Source organism: Lissotriton helveticus, chromosome 12 (assembly GCF_964261635.1).
Source record: "Lissotriton helveticus chromosome 12, aLisHel1.1, whole genome shotgun sequence".
In the NCBI taxonomy this organism is placed as follows: domain Eukaryota; kingdom Metazoa; phylum Chordata; class Amphibia; order Caudata; family Salamandridae; genus Lissotriton; species Lissotriton helveticus.
This window is the reverse complement of record NC_136073.1, coordinates 16,439,401-16,461,762: the sequence shown is the minus strand read 5'-3', so window position 1 is coordinate 16,461,762 and position 22,362 is coordinate 16,439,401. Positions and strand designations below refer to the sequence as shown.

The 22,362-nt window shown below is 46.8% G+C and overlaps 2 protein-coding genes across 5 annotated transcripts in view; one reads left to right on the top strand and one right to left on the bottom strand.

Moving 5' to 3' along the window:
• LOC144799689 (transducin-like enhancer protein 1) overlaps positions 1-15,213 on the top strand; it is a 156,483-nt gene extending 141,270 nt beyond the window's left edge. For 3 of the 4 annotated variants that reach the window (XM_078671179.1, XM_078671177.1, XM_078671180.1), the window contains exons 19-21: positions 10,089-10,239; positions 12,545-12,621; positions 14,072-14,330. In XM_078671179.1, coding sequence (XP_078527305.1) covers positions 10,089-10,239; positions 12,545-12,621; positions 14,072-14,179 — 336 coding nt within the window. In that variant the 3' untranslated portion in view covers positions 14,180-14,330. Of the gene's footprint in view, positions 1-10,088; positions 10,240-12,544; positions 12,622-14,071 lie in introns of all 4 variants that reach the window. The other variant, XM_078671178.1, reaches the window with a different exon arrangement.
• Positions 15,214-18,445: 3,232 nt separating this feature from the next.
• Positions 18,446-22,362, bottom strand: part of TLE2 (TLE family member 2, transcriptional corepressor) — a 221,309-nt gene continuing 217,392 nt past the window's right edge. The window contains exons 17-18 of the mRNA XM_078669649.1: positions 19,602-19,678; positions 18,446-19,128 (exon numbers count right to left, since the gene is read on the bottom strand). Of these exons, the coding sequence (XP_078525775.1) occupies positions 19,021-19,128; positions 19,602-19,678 (185 nt within the window). The 3' untranslated portion in view covers positions 18,446-19,020. The remainder of the gene's footprint in view (positions 19,129-19,601; positions 19,679-22,362) is intronic.

Sequence of the window (22,362 nt, the reverse complement as noted above, 5' to 3'; positions counted from 1 at the left end):
CAAAGAACGGGGCCTGCCTCGCGACGATGACGAGGACGTCGAGGAGGCAGCGCCAGCCCACAGAGGGTTGGACGTCAAACTTCTAGAGACCGATGCCAAAAGGAAGCAGACGGGGAAGAAATCCGCCAAGGACGCCGAAAGAAAATCACACAAGATAATAAGACCGCCGAAGGGCCCAGAGGCCAAAACCACATCCAAGGGAACGCACCAGCAGACTCCATTATTGCAGCTGCAGCCAGAAAGTGAAACAATTCACACACGTTCCCAGGGCCTCCACCAGAAAAGGAGCACGAGGCTCGACATGGTGGGCAGAAGATCGAGAGAGAGGCTGCAACACAATGGCAGAGGGGAGAGGTGTGGCGCCGCGGCCGGGGCGACTGACGCTGGAATCTGGGGATCAGGGTTCGATCCCCGGCTCCGGCGGCAGGTTAGCCCAGCACCACGTGACTCTGGGCAATAGCTTGCTTAATCTTCCCGACGGCCCCCAGCGCCTAGAGACCCTTACGGGTGATTGTGCGTTTTACAAATGTGGACTTTTTTAATGGCGAATTGTAAATTCAAATGCACTGCTGAACAGATATGGGCACCAGCAATGGGATGACATTGAATCTTTCATGCAAAAGCTGCCTGAGGATGACAAAAAGAGGGCCAAGGCAGTAATACAAGAAGGCAGAAACATTGCCAGTACGTGCCTGAAGTCAGCCTTCGATGCAGCCGACGCTGCCAGCAGGCAGATGCGCAGGAACAAGGCGGAGGAGACATGCCTGGCTGAGAGTATCCGGGTTCAAACAGGAGGTGCAAGCAAATCCCATCCACATGCCATTCCCAGGTGATGCACTATTCGGCCAGGCAGGCGATGACTTCTTGCTTTTAAATTTAAAAGGACAACAAAACCACTCACGCGATCGGAGCCTTGGAATATAGAGCTCATTCAGAAGCAGTGGAAGCACAAGCTGAAGACCCTCAGGCAGACCTCCCTTTCCATCGGGACAGCAGCAACAACCAACACAAGCAAGCTCCCACCAAGCCGCACAGCAGACCACATATCAGCAGTGGCTGCACCCGGCCCTTTCGTGCAAGAGAAAGACAGAGCTAGGACTCCCTGAGGTGGAGGTGCCACAAACAAGTGACTTGACAAACTGAACAGGCCCCCTCAAAACACCGGTGGGACACAGACAATTGAATTTTGAATGTGATGGGTCATGGATATTGCACAGAACTGCTAAAAAAAACACAAATTCCCCCCAAAACATGAACCTGTCAAGGAGTAGTGATCATACAGATCAAGAAAGAGGTCAAAGAAAGCTTACAAAAAGAAGGCAACAGAGAAGGTACCAGTAGGGGGGACAAAACAAGGGGGACTACTCGCCTTACTTCCAAGTTCCCAAACAAGACCTCACCTGAAGACCAATATTGGACCTCAGGTTCATAAACAAATGAATCGGCAAACAACAGGATGACAACACTTCAAGGAGTAAACCCGCTCCTATTAAAGGGGACCACATGGCAGCTTTAGATCTAAAAGATGCTGACCTGCCCATCCCCATGATTCAAGCACACACAAAGTATCTACGACCTTTACTTGTGAAAATCAACTAGTCCTACTGTTCGCAGGAGTCACACCCTTTCTAAGAGGAGAGGGAATACATTTATGCCCATACCTAAAGACTGGTTGCAAAAGGGGGGGTTCACCCATTAACGTCACTGGGACCTGGGTAATTATGACACTGAGAAAAAGGGGCTCCAGTAAGTACACACAAAATTATTAATAAACCACAACCGGTAATCCAAATATATACACAAAGGAGTCAATCTGCTAACATTGTTTTTATTACAATGAAGCTGAGCCAAAAGTTTTGGTAATAATTGATGTAACAAAAAATATAAAATCTTTAGATTTCCGTGCCCTGGGAAGGGGGTGGGGAGGGAAGAGTGCAGTGAGTATAGGGAGGGGTAAGTGACATATACACAAAGGCCAAGCGGCCACACAATAATACATACAAAAATACTTAAACTTAGAAAAAAAATTACCATAGGTTCAATTATAACCTAGAAAACAACAGACTTCATGAGTGTAATGAATAACACAATATTGGAATGAAGCTGGAAAGACAGGAAAATAGTCGACGTTTCGACCCCTTTATAGAAGCAGGCTTGAATTTATCCCTTGCAGTGGGGTCTTCATCAGGACAGAAGACAGGGACACAGCCCAAGGATGCTCATTTTCAGAGGGTGGAGGAAGAACTACCCCTCTTACAGGGCGTAGAGTCTGAACAAATAAATCAACCTCTGGTAGCAGGATGATTGCAATGCCTAGATAGGTTAATTGCATCAAAGAAACGCGTCGTTAATCTGAGTATTGGTTCAATTCCAAGTAAGGTCACAGAAGATATGGGGACAGCCGTATATTCATGGCGAAATCACAGCACATGAAGGTGTGGGTGATTAGTAGATCAATCCGGTACCATTGGGTCTCAGAAACCGGAGGAGTCTAAAGCCGAGATGGTAAATACAAAAGGTGTCCCACCGTGTTATTAAAACCGGCATCTAATGCGTAGTTCCGTGTCGGAGAATCAATCCGAGACAGCATTTCTCAGTGTCATACCTAAAGACTGGCTCGTAAAGTACAGTACTAATACACACAGCAACTATGTTTTACCTGAACAAACAGGAAGGCACAACCATTCTCCCTGAGCAAGCGAGCCCAGGAAGTACGGCAATGGGCAGTACCAAGGAGGCTCAACCTGCAAACTGTCCATCCACCAGGGAAAGAAAACACTGAGGCGGAAGAGTAAGCAGGCAAGAAAGCCGCTCCCTTGAATGGCGACTGAAACAGGAAAACTTGGAGATTTTCTGGGGCTGCGGCAATCGAACAATCTGTTCGCAACAGCAGAGAACAGAAAATGCCAACACTTCGCCTCCAGGTTTCTACACCACCAGTCGGAGGGGAATGCTTTTTTGCTAAAATAGTCCGGGGGGTTTGCTTACGCCTTTCCACGGATTCCTCGAATACCCAAGGTGCTGGAGAAAGCCGGAGAACCAGGAAAAAAACCTCATCCTCATAGCCCCGCGATGGGCCAGACAGACCTGGTGGTCGAACCTTTCTAGAGATGACCAAGAGACGAATGATCAAGATGGAAAGGGGTCTCCTCACAATGCTGATGGGGAAGTTTCATCACCCGGAACCAGCTCCACAAACGAGTGGCCTGGCGCCGGAGTAGAAGGAGTTTGGACATCTACAGTTACTGCCTAGAGCCTTGGAAATACTAAAGTAGGCAAGGAAGCCTGCCACAAGACAATGGTAAGTGCTACGCAAACAAATGGTAGACAGAATTCTGAATACATCAGGCATTCTCCCCTGGTCAAGAGATCTGGTTTAAATCCATCATTCTTTTGCTCACCATGCCTCCCCAGTTTGGACCCAGCCATATACAAATAAATTCTTGACCCTCGGTGTCATGGGAACAGTCCAGACCGAACTGCTAAACCAAGTCCTCTGTGCACCGGAAAAAAGCTTCCTAGGACCGGTGTCTGCGTATTACCCTTCATCAACCAGGCTAGATTGAATCCAGTGGCACAGTGAGCAAGGGACCCACGTCTGGGCATACCCTGAGCGCTTAGGGTGAAAAATCCTATGCAAACAAATGATAGACTGAATTCTGAATACATCATATATTCTTCCCCAGTCGAGATCTGGGTTAAATACGCAGCAGAGTGGGAGAGAACAAAAGAATGGAAATAAGAACAAAACAGGAAACTGTACTAGCACACCACACTCACCAGCTGGATGGCAGGCTCGCCTATTCAACACTAAAGGTACATCCAGCAGCAATAGTAGCCTACACCAGGAGCACTTCATGTAACGCTTCTTCGCCTCACCTGTGGTGAAAAAGTTCTTAGAAAGTTCAAAAAGAATTGCACCCCCGAGAGCAGTCCCGGCACCTATGTGGAACCTTAACATAGGGCTGACGCAATTAATGGCAAATCCGTTTGAACCTATGCACAAGGCAGATCTCCGCTCACTCGCACTTACAACGGCATTCCTGATTGCAATCATTTTGTGGTGAGAGTGAGATAAAAGATTTAACGATATAGGAACCATACCTGCAAATACACAAGGACAAGGTGGTTCTCGGAACCAACCCGCAGTTCTTACCAAAAATAGTTGGCAAATTTCACGTGAATCAAAGCTTACACCTGGAAAGAACACTTCACACCATAGACGCGAGGAGAGCTTTAATACAGAATCTGCAAGAAAGAAAAGACATTCGTAAGAGAAACCAGCTGTTCGTCTTCTACGCAATAAGCAAGCAAGGGATCTTCAGTAACATAAGGAACCACCTCACGATGGATGGTGGAAACAATACAAACTTGCAACTTGGGTGCAAGGAAGACACTACCCACACGCTCAAGATCACATTCAACAAGAAAGAAGGGCACAACTTTAGCGTTACTATCAAATGTACACGTAGGCACTATGTGCACCACAGCAACATGGGCTTCACGCACGTTGGTGTGGACATTCAAATGAACAAGGTAGGACAAAAAGTACTTCAGCACCTGTTTGCAAACTCTTCCTCATTTCATCCCAAGCGACCTGCAGTAAGGGATACCGCTACATAATCTAATGCACAGCAGGTGAATCCAGAGAAGGATTCATGCTGCAAAACAAAACGGTTACTTACCAGTAGGAGTAGTTTTGCAACTTGAAGAGTTTTCTGGATTCACCAGCCACCTCCTCAGAAATACGAAACAATGCAGTCCGGTGGGAAAAGGGAAGAAATAAGAAGAAAGAAGTCCAGAAAAAAGAATCCGAAGATGGCGACTAAGCACAGGAATATCCGGGGCGCCGTCTAACGTCATACACTGGACGGACACACCATTAAATGGTGATCGACGCCCACGGAAAAGAATAGACAACTCCGGGCCCAACCATTAGATGGTGGAATAATGCACAGCACCTGAATCCAGAAAACTCTTCAGGTTTCAAAACTACTCCTACTGGTAAGTAACCATTTTGTTATCTTGCTGTGGTGTGAATTGTTCATGTATGTAGTGTAAATATGTCCACGTCCAGTCGTGTGCGCCTTCGATTCTGTGTCCTGGACTCTGCTGGGCCCCAAGTACACCACCCTGTTCTGAGCACAGCCTCGCTCCACCCGTTGAAAGATGCACCTCCTACGAGAGCTGGTGGGGAAGTACTCATTGCTTTTGAGTAAAGCCTGCGCTGTATCACGTTGTTGAAAAAAGTAGGTGAGCTTGCTTCAGTAGTAGGCAGTAGCATGTGTTATTCTGTGGTTCTGGGTTCTTTACTGCTCCCTGGTGTCCATCCTGCAGCCTGTGAGGTGCCTTGAGGTTGGTAGAAGGCGCTACACATACACTTGGCCTGGCATTACTACAGTGATGCCGTGTTCTTGGTCTGAAAGTTAACTTGTGTGCGTAGCAGACTTGGGTTTTGCAGCGTGACTCTTTCTGGATTCACTATACTGTGCATTATTCCACGGTCTTGTGGTTTGGTCCGGAATCGTAGTCTTTTTTTTCTCTCTTTTTTTTTTGGTCTGGGTTCTGTCTGAACGTGGGTGGCTTGGGTTGTAAGAAGTAGAAGTTGCTGTGGTTGGTTGTGGTTGTGCCAAACCCGGTCAGGAACTTTGGGCAGAGCACCGCTCAAGGGGAAGGTATAGCTCCCTACGGACGTAGTGTTCCGAAGTAGATAAAAGAATACACTAAGAAAGAACCGCTACAGAGTAAGTACAGGAACAGGCTAGAGAAAGTGGTGCAACTGTGGGGTGAAAAAACAGGCAATGAACCAGTAATGGACAAACCCACTGGGTTACCGCTAAGGTTATACACGGGTACGGCTCGGTACTTCCCACAACAACCGGGAATGTCAAGGCCTCTGTGCAGATTACTCTTACAGAGAGCCACCCTACAAGCCCCATAGAAAGGCAGCAGACGTGATTCGGTCTTTGGGCCCTTAGGGAACAAACAAGTATTGTACTTACATACGCAAGACAAGCCCTTATGGGTCCGGCTGGAGACACAGTGGCAATTCCTAAGAAAAACAGAAATGTAAATGTAAATTAAATTGATACTTGTATAGCGCACTAATCACCCGCAAGGGTCTCAAGGCGCTTGTACGAATACCGCTGTGGAACCCATCCTGGCTTTCCCTGTGAGGTGTCCACTCCTGGGCACCCCCAAGGTGGAGGCCAGGCATCCTTAGTGTTGTGGAGATTAAGCAAGCTATTGCCCAGAGTTGCAGAGTGGGACTCCATGATTGGAATAGGCACAGAGGCGAGAATTATCAGGTCCGTGGAATTTTTGAGCCCAAGACCCGCCGAGGCGGGGAATTAAACCCTGGTCCCGGGCTAGACCTCTGCATCAGGGTCTGCCGCTCTAACCATTGAGCCACACTTCTCCACATTGAGCCACACTTCTCCAGAAATAGCACACTGTCACAGATCAGGCACTTCAGACTACATAGCACATAAGACAAAAGATGGGGTAGGAATTGCCCCATGGACACCAGGAGGAACCCCTGCACAAAGGAATGCACGTGCACACAGGTGAGGACAAAACAGAACACTTACCAGAGCCAAGAGACAATACCGAGCAAGCGCTAGAAAGGAATCTAAGAGCTGGAGGAAATAGTCAAAAGGAGGGAATTAAAGGAAAAACTGGAGAACAGGCAGGTCAAACACAAGGAGGTTAGGAACTGTAACAAGCAAGAGACTGGAGGTTCAAGAGAACTAGAGACTGCATAAGAATCATAGAGAAAGGGAACACAAACTAGGGACACATCCAAGACCCTGAGGAGAAGGTACAGCAGCAATGGAAGAAGCAAAAGGGATGAGTAAAACGAAAATAATAGCAGGAACAGGAAGAAAAAACTAGGAACAATAGAAAGGGAGCAGCTAAAGGGCTGCACCCAGTGTAGAAAAAAATCCAGGTAATGAAGTAAGCAAATGCAAGCAGGGCTGGGAAAATCTGTAGTAGGCTGCCCAGGGACAGCACACAGGCACTGGCTGAAGCAAGGCAGGAACTGGACTGGGAAACAAGCCAACAATAGGACCTGTACACAGAGGAACAAACAGAGCAAATGGCAGCTTTTAAGCAGTTCCAGGAAGCAGCAGGCCCAGGGCGGAGTCACGTGACTGGGCTGCACAAGACGAGTCACAGGTGTGTGCAGTCCCTGCCTCTCACAAGTCCTGGAGGAGAGAATCCAGTGCTGTGGACCAGCAGGACTCCTCATAGGAAGCAATGGAACGCAGGTTCCAGGTCTTACTGAATACTTGGAAGTGCATTATGGTACCTGAAGTCCATGGAAGCAAATGTAGGTTTTCTATTGCCTGTAAGTTCGTAATAGGAAGCAGGCAGGAGTCGGAGAGTTTCAGTGGTGATGTCCAGCTGTAGATGACCCATGCACAGCGCCCCCCAGGGGCAGAATGATGGACTTGTATCACGCTCACCCCTTCGCGAGGCTGAACTGTGGCCTTTGAGTGGTGTGTTGAGTTTGTCGTAAGAGTCGATGTGGGGACTTTATCTCACTGTCTGCTCCCTCGTAGCTCACCCCTCCTCCATCACCTTTGGAGGTGCTGCGGCACTGGTCCTCTACCAGAGTGGGGGCGCTACTGGTGGGGGCAGGGAACGCAGACCGCCTCTACCTGTAGGAAGGATACAGTTTACCCTGTAGTGAGACTTGCCCTTATCTTTCACTCTTTTGTAGGCGTGTTAGCAGAAACTTGCTCTAGCACCCTTGTTCTAGTCCACCCCAGCAGGCCCCGCCTTCTCTAGCGCACCATTAAGGAAGCACTTTGTGCACGCCTGTGCACGGAAGGGCGGAGCGAGCCATTCTCGTGCCACTGCCAGGCCCGTACAGATCGAATGGGATCACCACAGTGTCTCGCTCAGAGCGTGGCGGTCCTCGCGGCGGGCACCATCTCCATCACTATGCCCACGGTACTCTTGTGACCAGACCGCTCGTGTGCGTGGTGCTGCTCACCATTATCAACCCTCAATATTTTACTAGCTTGGCCCTTGCATCGTGCACTCTTCATGTCCTGGTGCAGTTATTTCGGGGGATACACAATGTATCATGAGAATTTGACGTAAGCTACAAGTTTCTCTTGAGGTTACTTTAGCTTCAAGGATTTAAATTAATATATCATTTTTTTCTTGGTTGAATTTGATTTTTTGCCTATGGCTGCCTTAACTTGTGTTGAGTCAAGCTATCCTGGCTGAAGACGGCTGATAGCCAGAAACCGGTCCTAGGATGCTCGATTCCGGTCCAGGAAAGACATGGCTTGGCAGTTCGGGCTGGACTGTTCCCATGAGGCACAGGGTCAAGGCTGATTTGCATATGGCCATGTCTGACCTGGGGTGGTGTGGAGTGCAAAAAAACGATGGCTTTAGGCCCAGATCTCTGCACTGGGGATTAATGTATGACATTGTTCTGCATTCTGTCCATCAACTGTTGGTTTTGCTCATTTAATGCACCACCTCGCTTTGGGCTCCGCTTCCTTCCAGGCGGAGCAAGGGTGTACCGTCTGTTAGTATCTCCTGCGCCCTTACTATGTGCACCTGTTGCAGGATGGAGTTGTGAACCTGAAACACAAAATAGCACTGTCTGCAGGGCAGGCGCGAACTCGAATCAAAGCTTGTACTACTTGGAGCTCAGCATGGGCACATCGAAAAGATGTCCACCTGCAGCCCAGCCTTAGGTCTGGCCTAACAGGGAAGCTGGCTGCAACATTTACTGCTTACAGTGACACCTGGGGATTGGGTCCGCCCTCTTCACCCATTGGATCAGCCCTTGCAGCCAATGGCTTGAGACATTGCCAGTCGTGTCTTAGATCAGGCCCAGGGCTGTTTCTCTGTCCTGCTGTTAGCTTTTTGTTGTGTGATTCCACCCCCCATGGAGCGCAAGCATGAAAAAAGGAGACCAACATTTTCCTCATGGGCAAATTCCTTGCCGAACGACCACATTACAATCTCCTCTACGACCGTGTACCGCCCGCCATGACGGCCTTATCCTTGACTGTCCCGGATGATACCTCCCGGCACTCTGGGACCTCCTATCCTCTTGTATATTAACTCTACCTGTTTTTTTCCTACATAATGTACATAACCCTTCTTTCCCTTGATATCCTCCCTTCCTATGCCCTTTGTATTTCACCCCCTCAATCATGTAAAGCGCTCTGATACCCTCACAGGTCTGGTTCGCGCCATATAAAACCATAAAATAAATTAAAATAAATAAAATAAGGATGTTTCACACCAAGAAAGTGCATTCCAGTATCACACTTCTGTTGCATTTAGTTCTTTCTTCTTCAGTATTTGTATATTGAAGGCATTTTTATACGTCTTCCACGTCAACCCTCATCAGTACCGCCACCACCAACCCCATTACCACCAATACCACAGCACCAGTACCTCCCAGGAAAGGGGGCCTTTGCAGAGCCGTGGAAACTGTCTTGCTTGCTTACTTCACTTTGTACTGTTCTCTTTCCTTCTGCACCAGCACCCCAGCCTCCCTCTGGAGGCAGCCCAGCTACCCAGACCCACTCTAGAGGGGAGAGGGCAGGCAACAGTGCTCAACAAAAGCCCATGTGGTGGGGCCTTTTATTTAGTTTCTCGAAAATTATCCATAGACTGCATCTCCAGTGTGGGCACGGTTGTATCCCTGCATTTGACACCCAAAAAGCGTAATTCTAATAAACACGATGCTTTCCCAAGAGTTTGTACTAGCTGGCAGAATGAGGCCCTGCGTGGGAATTTCGAATATCTGTATTCGCGAAATTGTTACAGGTAAGTGACTTTCATTTTTTTTGTGAAGGTTTCATGAAGAAGCAGAAAGTATTTCTTCAAAAAGAGAAAGTGCAAGAGAAAAAGGTGTAGAAAAAAAGTTGCCTCGAGTCTTTCGACCGATGTTGGACACCTCTAATGTGCCCCCTCCAGGAGGGTGACCAGGGATTGGCTTTGAGGGGGTCTTTGCCTTTGTGATTGTGGATCTAAAAAATGTTTACCGTAAGGTCATTTATTCGGACGTATTGGACAGATCATCAAGCCTCTTTTTTTCATCCACGTAGATCTTCTCCCTCGGGTACTGCCCGACAGGGGAGTGGCTGGCGGTGGGCATGGAGAGCAGCAACGTGGAGGTCCTGCACGTTTCCAAGCCCGACAAGTACCAGCTGCACCTTCACGAGAGCTGCGTCCTCTCCCTGCAGTTCGCCTCCTGCGGTAAGAAATGTTCTGTGCTGCTTGTCTTGGCGTCCAATGTTCTGTGCTGCCCCGTCTTGGCGTCCTATGTTCTGTGCTGCCCTGTCTTGGCGTCCTATGTTCTGTGCTACCCTGTCTTGGCGTCCTATGTTCTGTGCTACCCTGTCTTGGCATCCTATGCTACTCGCCTTGGCATCCTATGTTCTGTGCTGCCCCGTCTTGGCATCCTATGTTCTGTGCTGCCCCGTCTTGGCATCCTATGTTCTGTGCTGCCCCGTCATGGCGTCCTATGTTCTGTGCTGCCCTGTCTTGGCGTCCTATGTTCTGGGCTGCCCTGTCTTGGCGTCCTATGTTCTGTGCTGCCCCGTCTTGGCATCCTATGTTATGTGCTGCCCCGTCATAGCGTCCTATGTTCTTTGCTGCCCTGTCTTGGCGTCCTGTGCTGCCCTGTCTTGGGGGTCCTATGTTCTGTGGTGCTCGTCTTGGCATCCTATGTTCTGTGCTGCCCCGTTTTGGCATCCTATGTTCTGTGCTGCCCCGTCATAGCGACCTATGTTCTGTGCTGCCCCGTCATAGCGTCCTATGTTCTTTGCTGCCCTGTCTTGGCGTCCTGTGCTGCCCTGTCTTGGGGGTCCTATGTTCTGTGGTGCTCGTCTTGGCATCCTATGTTCTGTGCTGCCCCGTCTTGGCATCCTATGTTCTGTGCTGCCCCGTCTTGGCATCCTATGTTCTGTGCTGCCCCGTCTTGGCATCCTATGTTCTGTGCTGCCCCGTCATAGCGTCCTATGTTCTGTGCTGCCCCGTCATGGCGTCCTATGTTCTGTGCTGCCCTGTCTTGGCGTCCTATGTTCTGTGCTGCCCTGTCTTGGCGTCCTATGTTCTGTGCTGCCCTGTTTTGGCGTCCTATGCTGCTCGCCTTGGCATCCTATGTTCTGTGCTGCCCCGTTTTGGCATCCTATGTTCTGTGCTGCCCCGTCATAGCGACCTATGTTCTGTGCTGCCCCGTCATGGCGTCCTATGTTCTGTGCTGCCCCGTCATGGCGTCCTATGTTCTGTGCTGCCCTGTCTTGGCGTCCTATGTTCTGTGCTGCCCTGTCTTGGCGTCCTATGTTCTGTGCTGCCTCGTCTTGGCATCCTATGTTCTGTGAACACAACAAAGGCTCCTCCGACCCATCCCGGGCCATCGATGGCCGCGTGCCGTTTGTTGGACCTTCAGGTCGATGGCGACTCATGTCCATGTAGATAGAGGAGGAGGCCATGACCCTACATCTCAAGGCTCTACTTTAGCATTAGATCATCTTGTCCGTAACCTCGACCTTTGGTAGGGGCAGTATTTCTGTCCTCGAGGTCAGTTCATCTTGAAGGTGCACCAGAGTAGGCCAGCATGTGTCTCAGTGACGTCACACTGAGCTTACCCCCCTGAGGTTGGGAGGGCTGGAGTGACTGAGCCTGTGGGACCTTCGAAGCCAGGGGTCTTGGTGGGCTTTGGAGCAGAGCTTTGGTGTTGCAGTGGGTCCTTCCTTAGGGATGGGAGGGGCAGCAGTTGGTGTTCTTACAGGTGTATGTGAGTGCGATACCTTTGCATGGGGGGGGGTAGATCTTTGCTAGAAGGCTTTACGCCTGGGTCCCTGCCAGAGGGAGGGGTCCACGGATAGTCCCAGAAGCCTTGGTACCGCCCCCTGGCAGAGGCAGAAACATTGCCTGCATGTAATCTTCCTGAAGTAGACTTTCTTTTCAAGTGGATGTTGTAGGCTCTTAGTTAACATCGGTAAACCTACAGTAAGATCCCACCAGTTATTGCTGAGCATGTCTGGGCTACAAGCTTATTTGAAAGATACAGATGGAGCTTATGATAGGACGTTGCTTTTATACCTACGCCTTGATCTTGTGCACATATGGGTTACCTTTCCTAATACAAATGACTGGTCACGTCACCTTTGTGTATGCCCCGGCGACCGTACCTCCGCCCAGTCGACTATTCATCTTGTATTGTTCTGAAAGTATTATAGCGTAATTAGGAAAAAGTGGATCCTTCCAATTTTAAGACAGTTTGACCTCAGACAATGTCGCCCTGCTTTTATTAAACTACAACTGTTGGCAGATAGATCACAGACTGTGCAAATTGCGAAATTTCTGAAATTGATGGTCAAAACTAGGAAAACAATGGATGGTTTTTAAATACTTTGTATTTATTTAAATTTTATGCTGTTATTTATGTGCTTTTAGGGTTAATTGATTTTATACCGAATAAAGCGTATTCTGATTCTGAAGTGGATGTTGTACTGTGAGTCTCAAGACCCTGAGCTTAATTAATTTCTACCTGTAGGTAAATGGTTTGTGAGCACTGGGAAGGACAACCTGCTGAACGCCTGGAGGACTCCCTACGGGGCCAGCATATTCCAGGTAAGGCCCCCGCGAGAGTCGACAGTGACTTACTCCACAAGAACTAGCCTCATCCGAGCGAGTGCGCCCAGGCTCTATAATGCCCACAACCCAAAATATTCTGACCAGCGTCCTCTTCAGAGCCAGCTACAAATCCAGAAACCCTTCTGTAGCCACAAGGGGAAGCACCTCAATGCACTCCGTAAAAACCTGCGGGAGGGTGTCGCGGGGTGATGGGAACAAGAGTTTGGGGGATCAGCATGTCTTATGGAGAAGTGTGGCTCACTGGTTAGAGGCGGCAGACCCGTAAGCAGAGAACGGCCCGGGACCAGGGTTCGATTCCCGACGCTGCAGGGTCGTGGACCAGGGTCAGCGGACTCGATAATTCTCGCCTCTGTGCCTACTCTAGTCAGAAACCACACTCGGCAACTTTGGGCATCAGCTTGCCTCATCTTCACAACGGCCCCCCCAGACCGCCGGGGATGCTTGGTCGCACCTTAGAGATACCCATCAGGGACCATCTCTCAGGGTGAGCCAGGACGGGTTCCCCAGCGGTCGAAGCGTGGAGATACTCCTCCGTGAGTCGATTCCTAGCGCTATATAAACCCACAATTAAATTAAATTAAATTATGAGTGTAAGGAAGGGGTGTACGTTCCTGGGAGTGCAGTGCGGGCAGCGTATGCCCATGGGGCGCCCAGCTCTCCTCCTGCAGATCACAGCCCTGACACATCCTCACGTTGATCTGTCCAACACCCAGAAGTATGTCACCCGGCTCTAAACTGGCAAGTCCTTCTCACAAACTGAGGACTTTAGTCTCACTCCCCCTCTTACTGAGACAAAACATCAACTTCCAGACCTTTAGGAAATCCCTTAAAACATATTTATTCTGATTTCCTAAGTACATCACAGTCTATAATCCTGATTGGGCACCCTTAAGCAATGGCGCAAGCGCGGAGATACCCCTTCGGGGGTCGATTCCTGCGCTATACAAGAATATAAATAAATAAAGAGGTGCTGAAGTGTATGAAGTTGTGAGTCGGTGTGTAGCTCATCTTGGGTCACTATAGCAATGGTAACTTTAAGACAGAAGTAAAAGCCATCCTTATGGCTAAATTCACTTGAAACCTTTTTTGGATATATCGAGTACATTGCACCGACTTTGTATTTTTTGTTTATCTGATTGTCTAACTGTACTTTTTGTTTTATCTGATTGCTATCCTACTTTGCTACTCGCATACTACCTACTACTATTTTGTACCCAAAAGTTTGTTTAATCACTCCCTTGTTTCCCTTACCCCTTGTTTCTGTAAAGCGCTCTGATATCTGCAAAGATCTTGTTCGCGCTATATAAAACTTTGAAAATAAAAAAATAAACTTTCTAAGGTGCATGTTGACGTTCAGGGTGCTGGTGCTACCACAAAGATGCTGGTGCTTTCCTTTGACCCTCAGTTTTGGCTTCTTCTTTTGCAGTCCAAGGAGTCCTCGTCGGTCCTGAGCTGTGATATTTCCCCCGATGACCAGTTCATCGTGACTGGGTCTGGCGACAAAAAGGCCACTGTGTACGAGGTGATTTACTAAAGACTGTCCGACTGCCGGAAGAGGTAGAAGTCACCGCATCTGGCACCTCAACCAGTGGCGCTCCGCAGAGGAGGAGGACGAGGAGCATGGACAGCGGCACTTTTCCAAAGAAGGTGGAAGGAGTCTTCCACATCTCGCTCCCAACCGGGAAGCGGAGGGGCCAGGTTAGAGGTTGTGGCGACTAGTAGCGGGTGGGAGAAGGGAGGGCTTTTTTGGCTCTGAACCAACGTATCAGTGCTGCCACATTCTTTTGATGACACATTGTCATTCTGGGACTTTATTTTTAACCTGAACTTTTTTTTAAAGAAACATTGTAAGTAAAAAATAAAAAAAAAATATGGACTAACTCACCTCAAGACATTGGACTCTGGGTTGTATGTTGTAATAAAGACGGTATGGGCAAACGGAAGTGGCCACGCACACTATGGATAAATACTGAAGGTGCTTTTGGGAAGCTATCCCTCTCTTCGGGCTGCTGATGGAATCTGTATCGATGCAGTTGTATTACGCACCTTCGTCCCCATTCCACTTTTGATTTCTTGCGCTGGTTCCTTGTTTGGCCCGGAGGAACATTGGAGTGTTGTCACAGAAGCCCACACCGGCTGGTTTGCTGGCATTGCCTTGTGGAAAGAGGATTGTTGGCAAAAGGAAATTGTAGTGCCCTACGTTTGAAAGATCGCCCATGCATCGGACGGGGGCTGTGTAATCTCTTTAACTCAGTTGTTCATCCACCACATAAGCAGGTTCCCAACTGGATTGACTTAAGAAATTTGACTCAATTCTGCCCACCAAGTCTCCAGATGGATATGTTCTGAGAAGTGTGATCACAGGAGGGCCTCCTCCTGTGTAGAGGCCGACTATGGAGGCCGCTCTTCTTTTTGGGGGTGTAGATCTCTTCGGGGTCCCTTTCGACAGGGTCCCGATGCCTTTCTGGGACTGTCCTGCGATGCTGCATGTCCAGCAGCCCCAACTGCAATGGGATTCCAGCTGTTGATGGTTGATTGTCATTAAAATTTTGCTTTCAAAATCACAAACGGTTTGTTGATTCACTGACTCTAAAACTTTCTTTTTCTTCAGAGCAGCTTTGTCTCCCCATACTTATTCTGAGAAATCAGACTCTTTGCCTCATCAATGCTGTTACCAAACCATTCTTCTGTTAAAAACATGGAGGGGGCTTTTCTGTGGATTTCCCTCCTTGGGATGCATGTGAGACCAGTATTGCAAACCTACTGAATGTCTAAATTTCTGATCAAATATTCTGCCACAGATTCCTCACTGTCAGAAGATCTCACAGAGGTGGCAGACTAGACCCGGAGAAATTTTCAGCAACGTTTATGTGTGCCGGTAGGTTACATTGCGTGCTCTGTGCTGGCTCCTTACCGGCCCGGAACTCAAAGTGGAGCTGCGTAAAAGCACAGTTTTCATTCTTTCCCTCCGCAGCAGCTCTAGAGCTCCGCTCGCATCTTTGTCGCTCTTCTGAAAACTCCCCCAAAAAACGTCAATGGCTCTTCTCAATGAGTGCGAAGGAACACTGGGGCCATAATGTTGGCGTTGAGCGGTGAGACTCCATCTTATCCATCTGTTTGAGCGCTGAGCTGTGCAAGACCTGTGAGGTTTAAAGCATCGATAGAGGATGACCCGGTTCCTACCTCCTTGGGTGTCCAGGGTAGTGTGTGAGAAGGGCAGTTACCAGGGATCGAAAAGATACACGTGAGGCTGGTTGGTGCCCACCAACTTCCTTGCTCTCTTAAGTCTCTTGCTATGAACCACTTTTAGGCCAGTATCAGGACTATTAGGCTTCTCTTAACCACATGGGTGTTTGCAGCCGGGGGTTGGCCTGTGGCCAGTCGTCGAGCCCACCCTTCTGCTGGCAGACGCCCCCCGCTGCTCATGGCCTTTGGCCGTCTTTAATGGTAGTTGACCCAAGAGCCTGGACCCTTAGTCTTTGAATCTGTAAAATCTTTGGTGCCAGGTTGTGAAACTGAACAAATGTTTTCAGAACTTTCCCATGTTTAGCTTACTCTTAATGTTTTGAGTTTCATGCACATATTTTAACGGGGGACATAGTTACAAGGAGGGCTTAAAGTGTTTGTCTGCTAATAATTTTGGTGCTGATCATTGAATCTGTGTGGTATTTGTCAAACTATTAGCAAGTTAAGCCTAGTGCAAGGATCTCTGGTTTAAATATCTTCTAAAAGGGGGAATTTGCAAATGTGTCACTCAAGTTATACACCAATCAACAGACTGATATTTGCACTGAAAAGCCAAACATTTAGTTGAAGTTATGGTTAGCTTTGGTTTTAAGGATTTAATAAATGTTTAAAAAAAAATACTTTTGCAAGATTACTGAAAAGAACACAAAGTGAGAATATGATGAGAAATCAAAACCTAATAAAACTGAAATTCACCCGTTATGGTTTGGTAATCTACCCTTAACTTGCACCACAGTCATGCACTGCTTATGACCTCACATATTACATCACTGATAGCATGGTAAATGACATTGATGACATCATCCGAGTGTGCCAATACTCTCCTCTCTTTCCATTAAGAAAATGTTTAAATAGATTAATATAATAATTGACTTGATATATTTCTGTACTTTGCAAATAAGCCTTGAGAAACCTCATTGTCTGACAGTCCCACAAGCAACACACCAAATAGAACAATTGTTTGTTAGTAGTTTGAGCTCCACAAATAATGTGTTGTATTTAGGATTGTATAGTTGTGTGTTATAAAAGCACAATAATTGGAATTCCCTCAATCTGTGAGTTATTCTAAATAGACTCAGACTCTCCTTGTAAACCTTGTGCAGTACTAATGGCTGCTGCTCTCTTGTGCTTATCCTAGCCATTGCTGGATGCTTAGTTTAGCCAAACCCTGATGCTTTTATAGCCGCAGTTGAAGGCTCGTTGACTTGTCTCCATCTCTGTAGCCACACTGGCTTGCTTCTTGTCGCCTCTCTCTGGTCTAACATTTCTAAGGTTTGTTGTGGGTGCTCAGACGACACGGGCGCTAAGCGACAGCCTCCATCAACTTTCGCGTGAAAAATACATCTTTATGTCTCAAATTTATGCACACGCTAACCAGCACTGGGTTTTATGATATGAAAGTCCTGATAATATATGCAAACTGGATTTAATAGGGCAGTAGCAGGACAAACACCCCATTGAAAATTGATTTTTTGGCAGTATCCCCCTGGAGCAGAGTGTTTCACGAGGAGATTTCACCTGGAGCGAGCAGGTAAGTCCTCTGCCTGGGAGAAGCCTGCGGGAGTCCGCGCGGTAAGTGTGATTTCCAGTTGTAGTTGGAATAATCCGTGTCACTTGTACAGAGGGCCTCGGCTGCTCACACTCAGATATTTGTTGCAGTCACACTCTTGATTCACCTGGTCCCTCTGATGTGTGTAGGAGCAGCTACACACGGATAATCCTGCAGCCACAGGTAGGTGCTGATTACAATCCTTGTCTGATGCTATTTACAACCCAGCAGCTCTCCGTTGTAGGCGCACTTTCATGTTGTCATATGGCTTATGCTATCACAATCTGATACTTTTGAGGCTAGTGGTATCTTTAGAGTCTCTGCCCAAGTCATGTACAGTTGCGGTGCAATGTGACGCATATTTTGTGTGTTTTGTGATGTTTCTAGATGCAGCGTGACCATTGTCAAACTTATATCTATTACATTAATTCAATGTTGGTGTAAAGATGTCAAAATACAGACTAGTAGGGTTGCTGCAGCTGTAAAACAAAGTTCAAATGTACTTTTTTTTTGCAGAGTTTTATATAGCGCGAACTAGACCCGAACCGAATCAGGTATCAGAGCGCTTTACATAGCACGAGTTACGTTACATGAGGACACACTTTCATTTTAGGCACGGGGAGATTAAGTGATTTGCCCAGAATCACAGGAGGTTTTTAACACTATAATTGCAGTTGAGGTTGTGGACATTGAGGTGACCAGCCCATACCCCCCTGAAGCGTCTGTCCCTCAAGAGTCCAGGCCCCGCCCGACCCTCCCCACAGGTAACACATACTGTGCTGTGTTTGCTGCATCCCCAGGCCTCACTGGGCCGAGGCTGCCACAGTGAGTTATACCTTTAAAATAAAAACACCCTTCTGCCCCTCTCAGTGCTTTTCTCTTTCATGTGCTGTCGCGTGCGTACTCCGAAGCGGAGCAATGCATAGTAGCGGATTCTTAAGATATGCATTTTGTAAAAATATACTGATTACTATTCCACGCCTCAGCTGGTAATATCGTGGTTTTGAAAAGCAGAATGAACTGTCTGCTTAATTTCTGGTGGACCCTTGTGTGAGGATGAAGCCCCTTCTTCAAATATAGCTATGTTTAAAAGCTCTGCTGCTTTAAAATATACCTTTATTTTTAGTCATAATTTCTGTTCACACCGTTGAAGCGCTGGCGGGTTTATTCTTTAAATAATTTACATATCTGATCAGAAAGAGTCCATTTTCCTCTCGCTGTTTTCCAGCTCCTCGCAGTGACGCCTTCCTTCTGGGCGCTTCCATTCCGCTGAACATTGGTGTGTATGAGTCCAACACATACCTCATTTTAAGCTGTTGCCTATGTACAATAGTTGTACTCTATGTAGTTAGTTCTATACAATACTGTTTCCGTGTGGCTTAAATGCTATATCTCTGCACAGGCTCGCAGGATGCTTAGCTTTGCCCCCACCAGAGATGCTGCCCCCCCTTCCTTTAGTGTCGGAAGATCATGCTGGACATGTCTTTCCACATCCAGACCGACACGTGTCGGCTTACAACAGGTCGGCAGCAGGTGTGTGCATTGGCGGTGAGACGTTGCATTGTCCCCCATCCCATCGCTCAGTAGATCACTTCGTAGAGGGTGGCCTTCTTGTCCCCCGAGCCGGTGACGATGAACTGATCATCCGCAGAAATGTCGCAACTCAGGACAGACGAGGTTTCTTTGGACTGAAAAGGAAAAGAAATATAACTAGGGTCATGGAAGCGATCAGAGCTCTGTCACAAGACCTAGTGTTTGCTTAAGCATGGGGTGAAGGGAAAGTGATGAGAAGAATACGAGATACCAAGAAATATCCAACACAATGATTTTGATATCATGGGCATAAAATGACACTTTCCAGAACTCCAGATATCTGAGCATGCATAAATCCAAGATAAAGTTGTTCCATGCAAGAACCAAACTGTGGGAGTAGGAAGTTCAGTAGAATGCATCCCTTCCATGAGGTTGATGCAAAATCTCCTCCTCTCAAAAAGTCTCTAAAGCAGTAGGGATGGCCTTAGTGCATCTGCTTGTTTCAGAGAATAACAAATTAGCTTTGCTAAACACACACCAGGCACTGAGGCAGTGACCCATCAGGAATATTCTTAAATTGACTCTGACAGACTTGTAAGCATTAATCCTGGTTTTAAGAATTTCTTACCTGGAAAATGCTTGCCCCATAGGGGCTCCTCCAGGCGTTCAGAAGGTTGTCCTTTCCTGTACTCACAAACCATTTCCCTGCAGTGAGAAATGGACCACGTTATAGATAAAATGCAGGAGTACACAGCAGGCAATGTATGACCTCTATCATCGCTTCGGTAATCACACAATAAAGTCATTCCAAGTCACCCTAGATTCAGGCAGGAATGTGTGCCGTAATGACGTCGGACACATCCTGGCTCACCCCCTGGACTGAAGGTCTATCCCATGGTATTACCATCCTCGCAATCATACCTTGAACCCCTGTTCTGTTCTTATTCCAAGGGGAAACAACCTTTACAACGCATCTTTTACAACACCAGATCCATTACAAGGCATACCATTACAACGCATACCATTACAACGCATACCATTATGCTCCAAGGCTCCACAGTCCATCGTCTTCCACCTTCATTGCTGACTTTATCTTAAAATGATCTGGTCGCACTACCAACCCCTTCCCTAAACCTTCCAGTTTACCAATGAGGGTGGAATCCCTGCTTCCTCTCTGGTCCAACGGGTGACAGTCTGACATCCTTTGTACCCGCCCATCTCTGGACTCTTCTCTTCGGCTGTCCACCTTCCAAACAACCCAAGCGGACACAGATGTGTAACCACTGCGCTACATCGCAACAAAGGGAATCAAATCCCACAAAACAGAATCAGGAGGTGCTCGCTGTGTTAAAAAAAAGTATTCCGTTTCTCTTTCACGTGCTAAGCCAGATTGAAAAGTGAACAACAAGCTGTAAAACATTTTTTTTTTTTTTTAAATATTGCGCTACACACTATAGGCCCATCTCGTGGCTAGAATCTCCAGCAAAAATCTTGAGTAGCGTCCTATTGGGGAGACTGGAGGCATGGGGCGAGGATAATAATATACTTCCTCAATCACAGTGTGGTTTCAGAAGGTGCTAAGGGACTGAGGAACAATGCCTTCGCTTAAACCTTTTAATCTGGAACTATTTAAAGGCGAGAATAGGCAACATGCATATACGTGTGTGTCATAGGCCCGAGTAGTGTGTTTGATCTGGTCAACCATAACAAGCTGTAGACACATATATCTGCATTGGGGACCCTAAATAAATTATTTCATTAATTGCTTAGATGTATAGTAATTTACGGTGTAGAGCAAAGTAGACCATTTAGGATGCGTGGGGCAGGTGAGACAGGGCTGCGTCTTGGTCCCTTTCCTTTTTTGGGTTTATGTCAATGGCATTGATGAGCGGCTGCAGTCACTTGGTGTGGATTCTTTAAAAACACCAGCGGGATCCCTACCCATCCTGCTGTATGCGGAGGATGCTGGTATTCTGGACTCAAGCCTACAAGTCCTATTCATTCTTTTTGTGATTTCATGGCAAGGACTGATTTAAAGATTAATCAATGGAAAACTTTTACAATGTAATGTCTTAGTAAAAAAAAGTAAGTCTTGCCCCTTTCATTTAAAGTGTAGTAAGATTGTAAGTGCCAAGCACCATAGTTACTTAGGCTTAATGGTCTCAGTGGGGCTGGAAATCACACAGAGGGGTTAGTGCAATGGATATGGTAAAGAACAAAGGGGTGGATATTGAGATTTACTGCTAAAGAAGGGTCTAAGTGCGTACCAGAGATGATAACACTTTATAGTGCAAAGACCGTTTCTGCCATGGCACATGGGGGGTTGGAGGATAACTATCCTGCAACAACAAGAAAGACACATTCCTGAGAAGGTTGGTAGTGGTACCACAATCAATTCCCAACGCCATTGTCCGTTTAGAACTTGGCCTACAGCCCTTATTCGGCAGCTGTAGAGGCCAAACCACTGCTACTTTGGTACTCAGCTTGCTCGAACTCGGAGACCAAGTTAACCCAGGATATTATTAGGAAGGAATGATATAAAGGTCAGTCATGTCTTAGCGATGTTCTTTATCTATGTAATAAGAACAAGGAAAGGCCTTAGTATTACAGGATTATTGGTCGTAGTTATCCTTATGATCAGTCCATATTTTATCATGCTTTGTTTAATAGTGATTTTCTTTTTAACGTAAATAACTGTTTAACCTTTACTAACTTGCCCTTTTCTCCTCTTAAAAAAAGGTAACGTTTGTGAAGGAATGCTCGGTTATTGCTTTTATTGTATTTATTTGCTTGAATCTTATCTTGCTACAAATCTGACCCTTATTTCAATATGGATGGCTTATTTATTGATGAAAATGAATAATGATTTGTTTTATTCCAAATTAGTTTAATTATGATGTAAAGCGGCAACAAATTGTCTATGTGCTTTTCTGGTCTATAATATGAACCAAATAAAGTTTATTCTGATTGCTGTTAATGCTTTCGTGTATCCAATTTGACTAATGATTTATTGCCACTCTCTAATGCTTACTACCGCTATACATTTTAAAAATAGTTTTATTTCCTTAAAAGCCATTTGAGTCCAACCCTAACTGGTACAATGTTCCTTCCTTTGCAATCATGTGGTCCAGAAAATGTATACCTACTGCTGTTATTACAATTTTGAAGCAAGAATTAGGAAAACCAACAGATCTTGTGTTGAATGCTAGTTTTTTTTGGCAAATCTTGTTTTGTGATGCTTTATGATAAACTTTATTATTCAGGAAGGTGTCAGCCCTTAACCAGTGCAAAAAAAAAGGGTAAAGACAAAAATGTTTTTTATTGTTCTAAAAAAAAACATAAAGTAACAGTACATCCGGACACTGAGGGAATTATTTGTTAGTGGATGT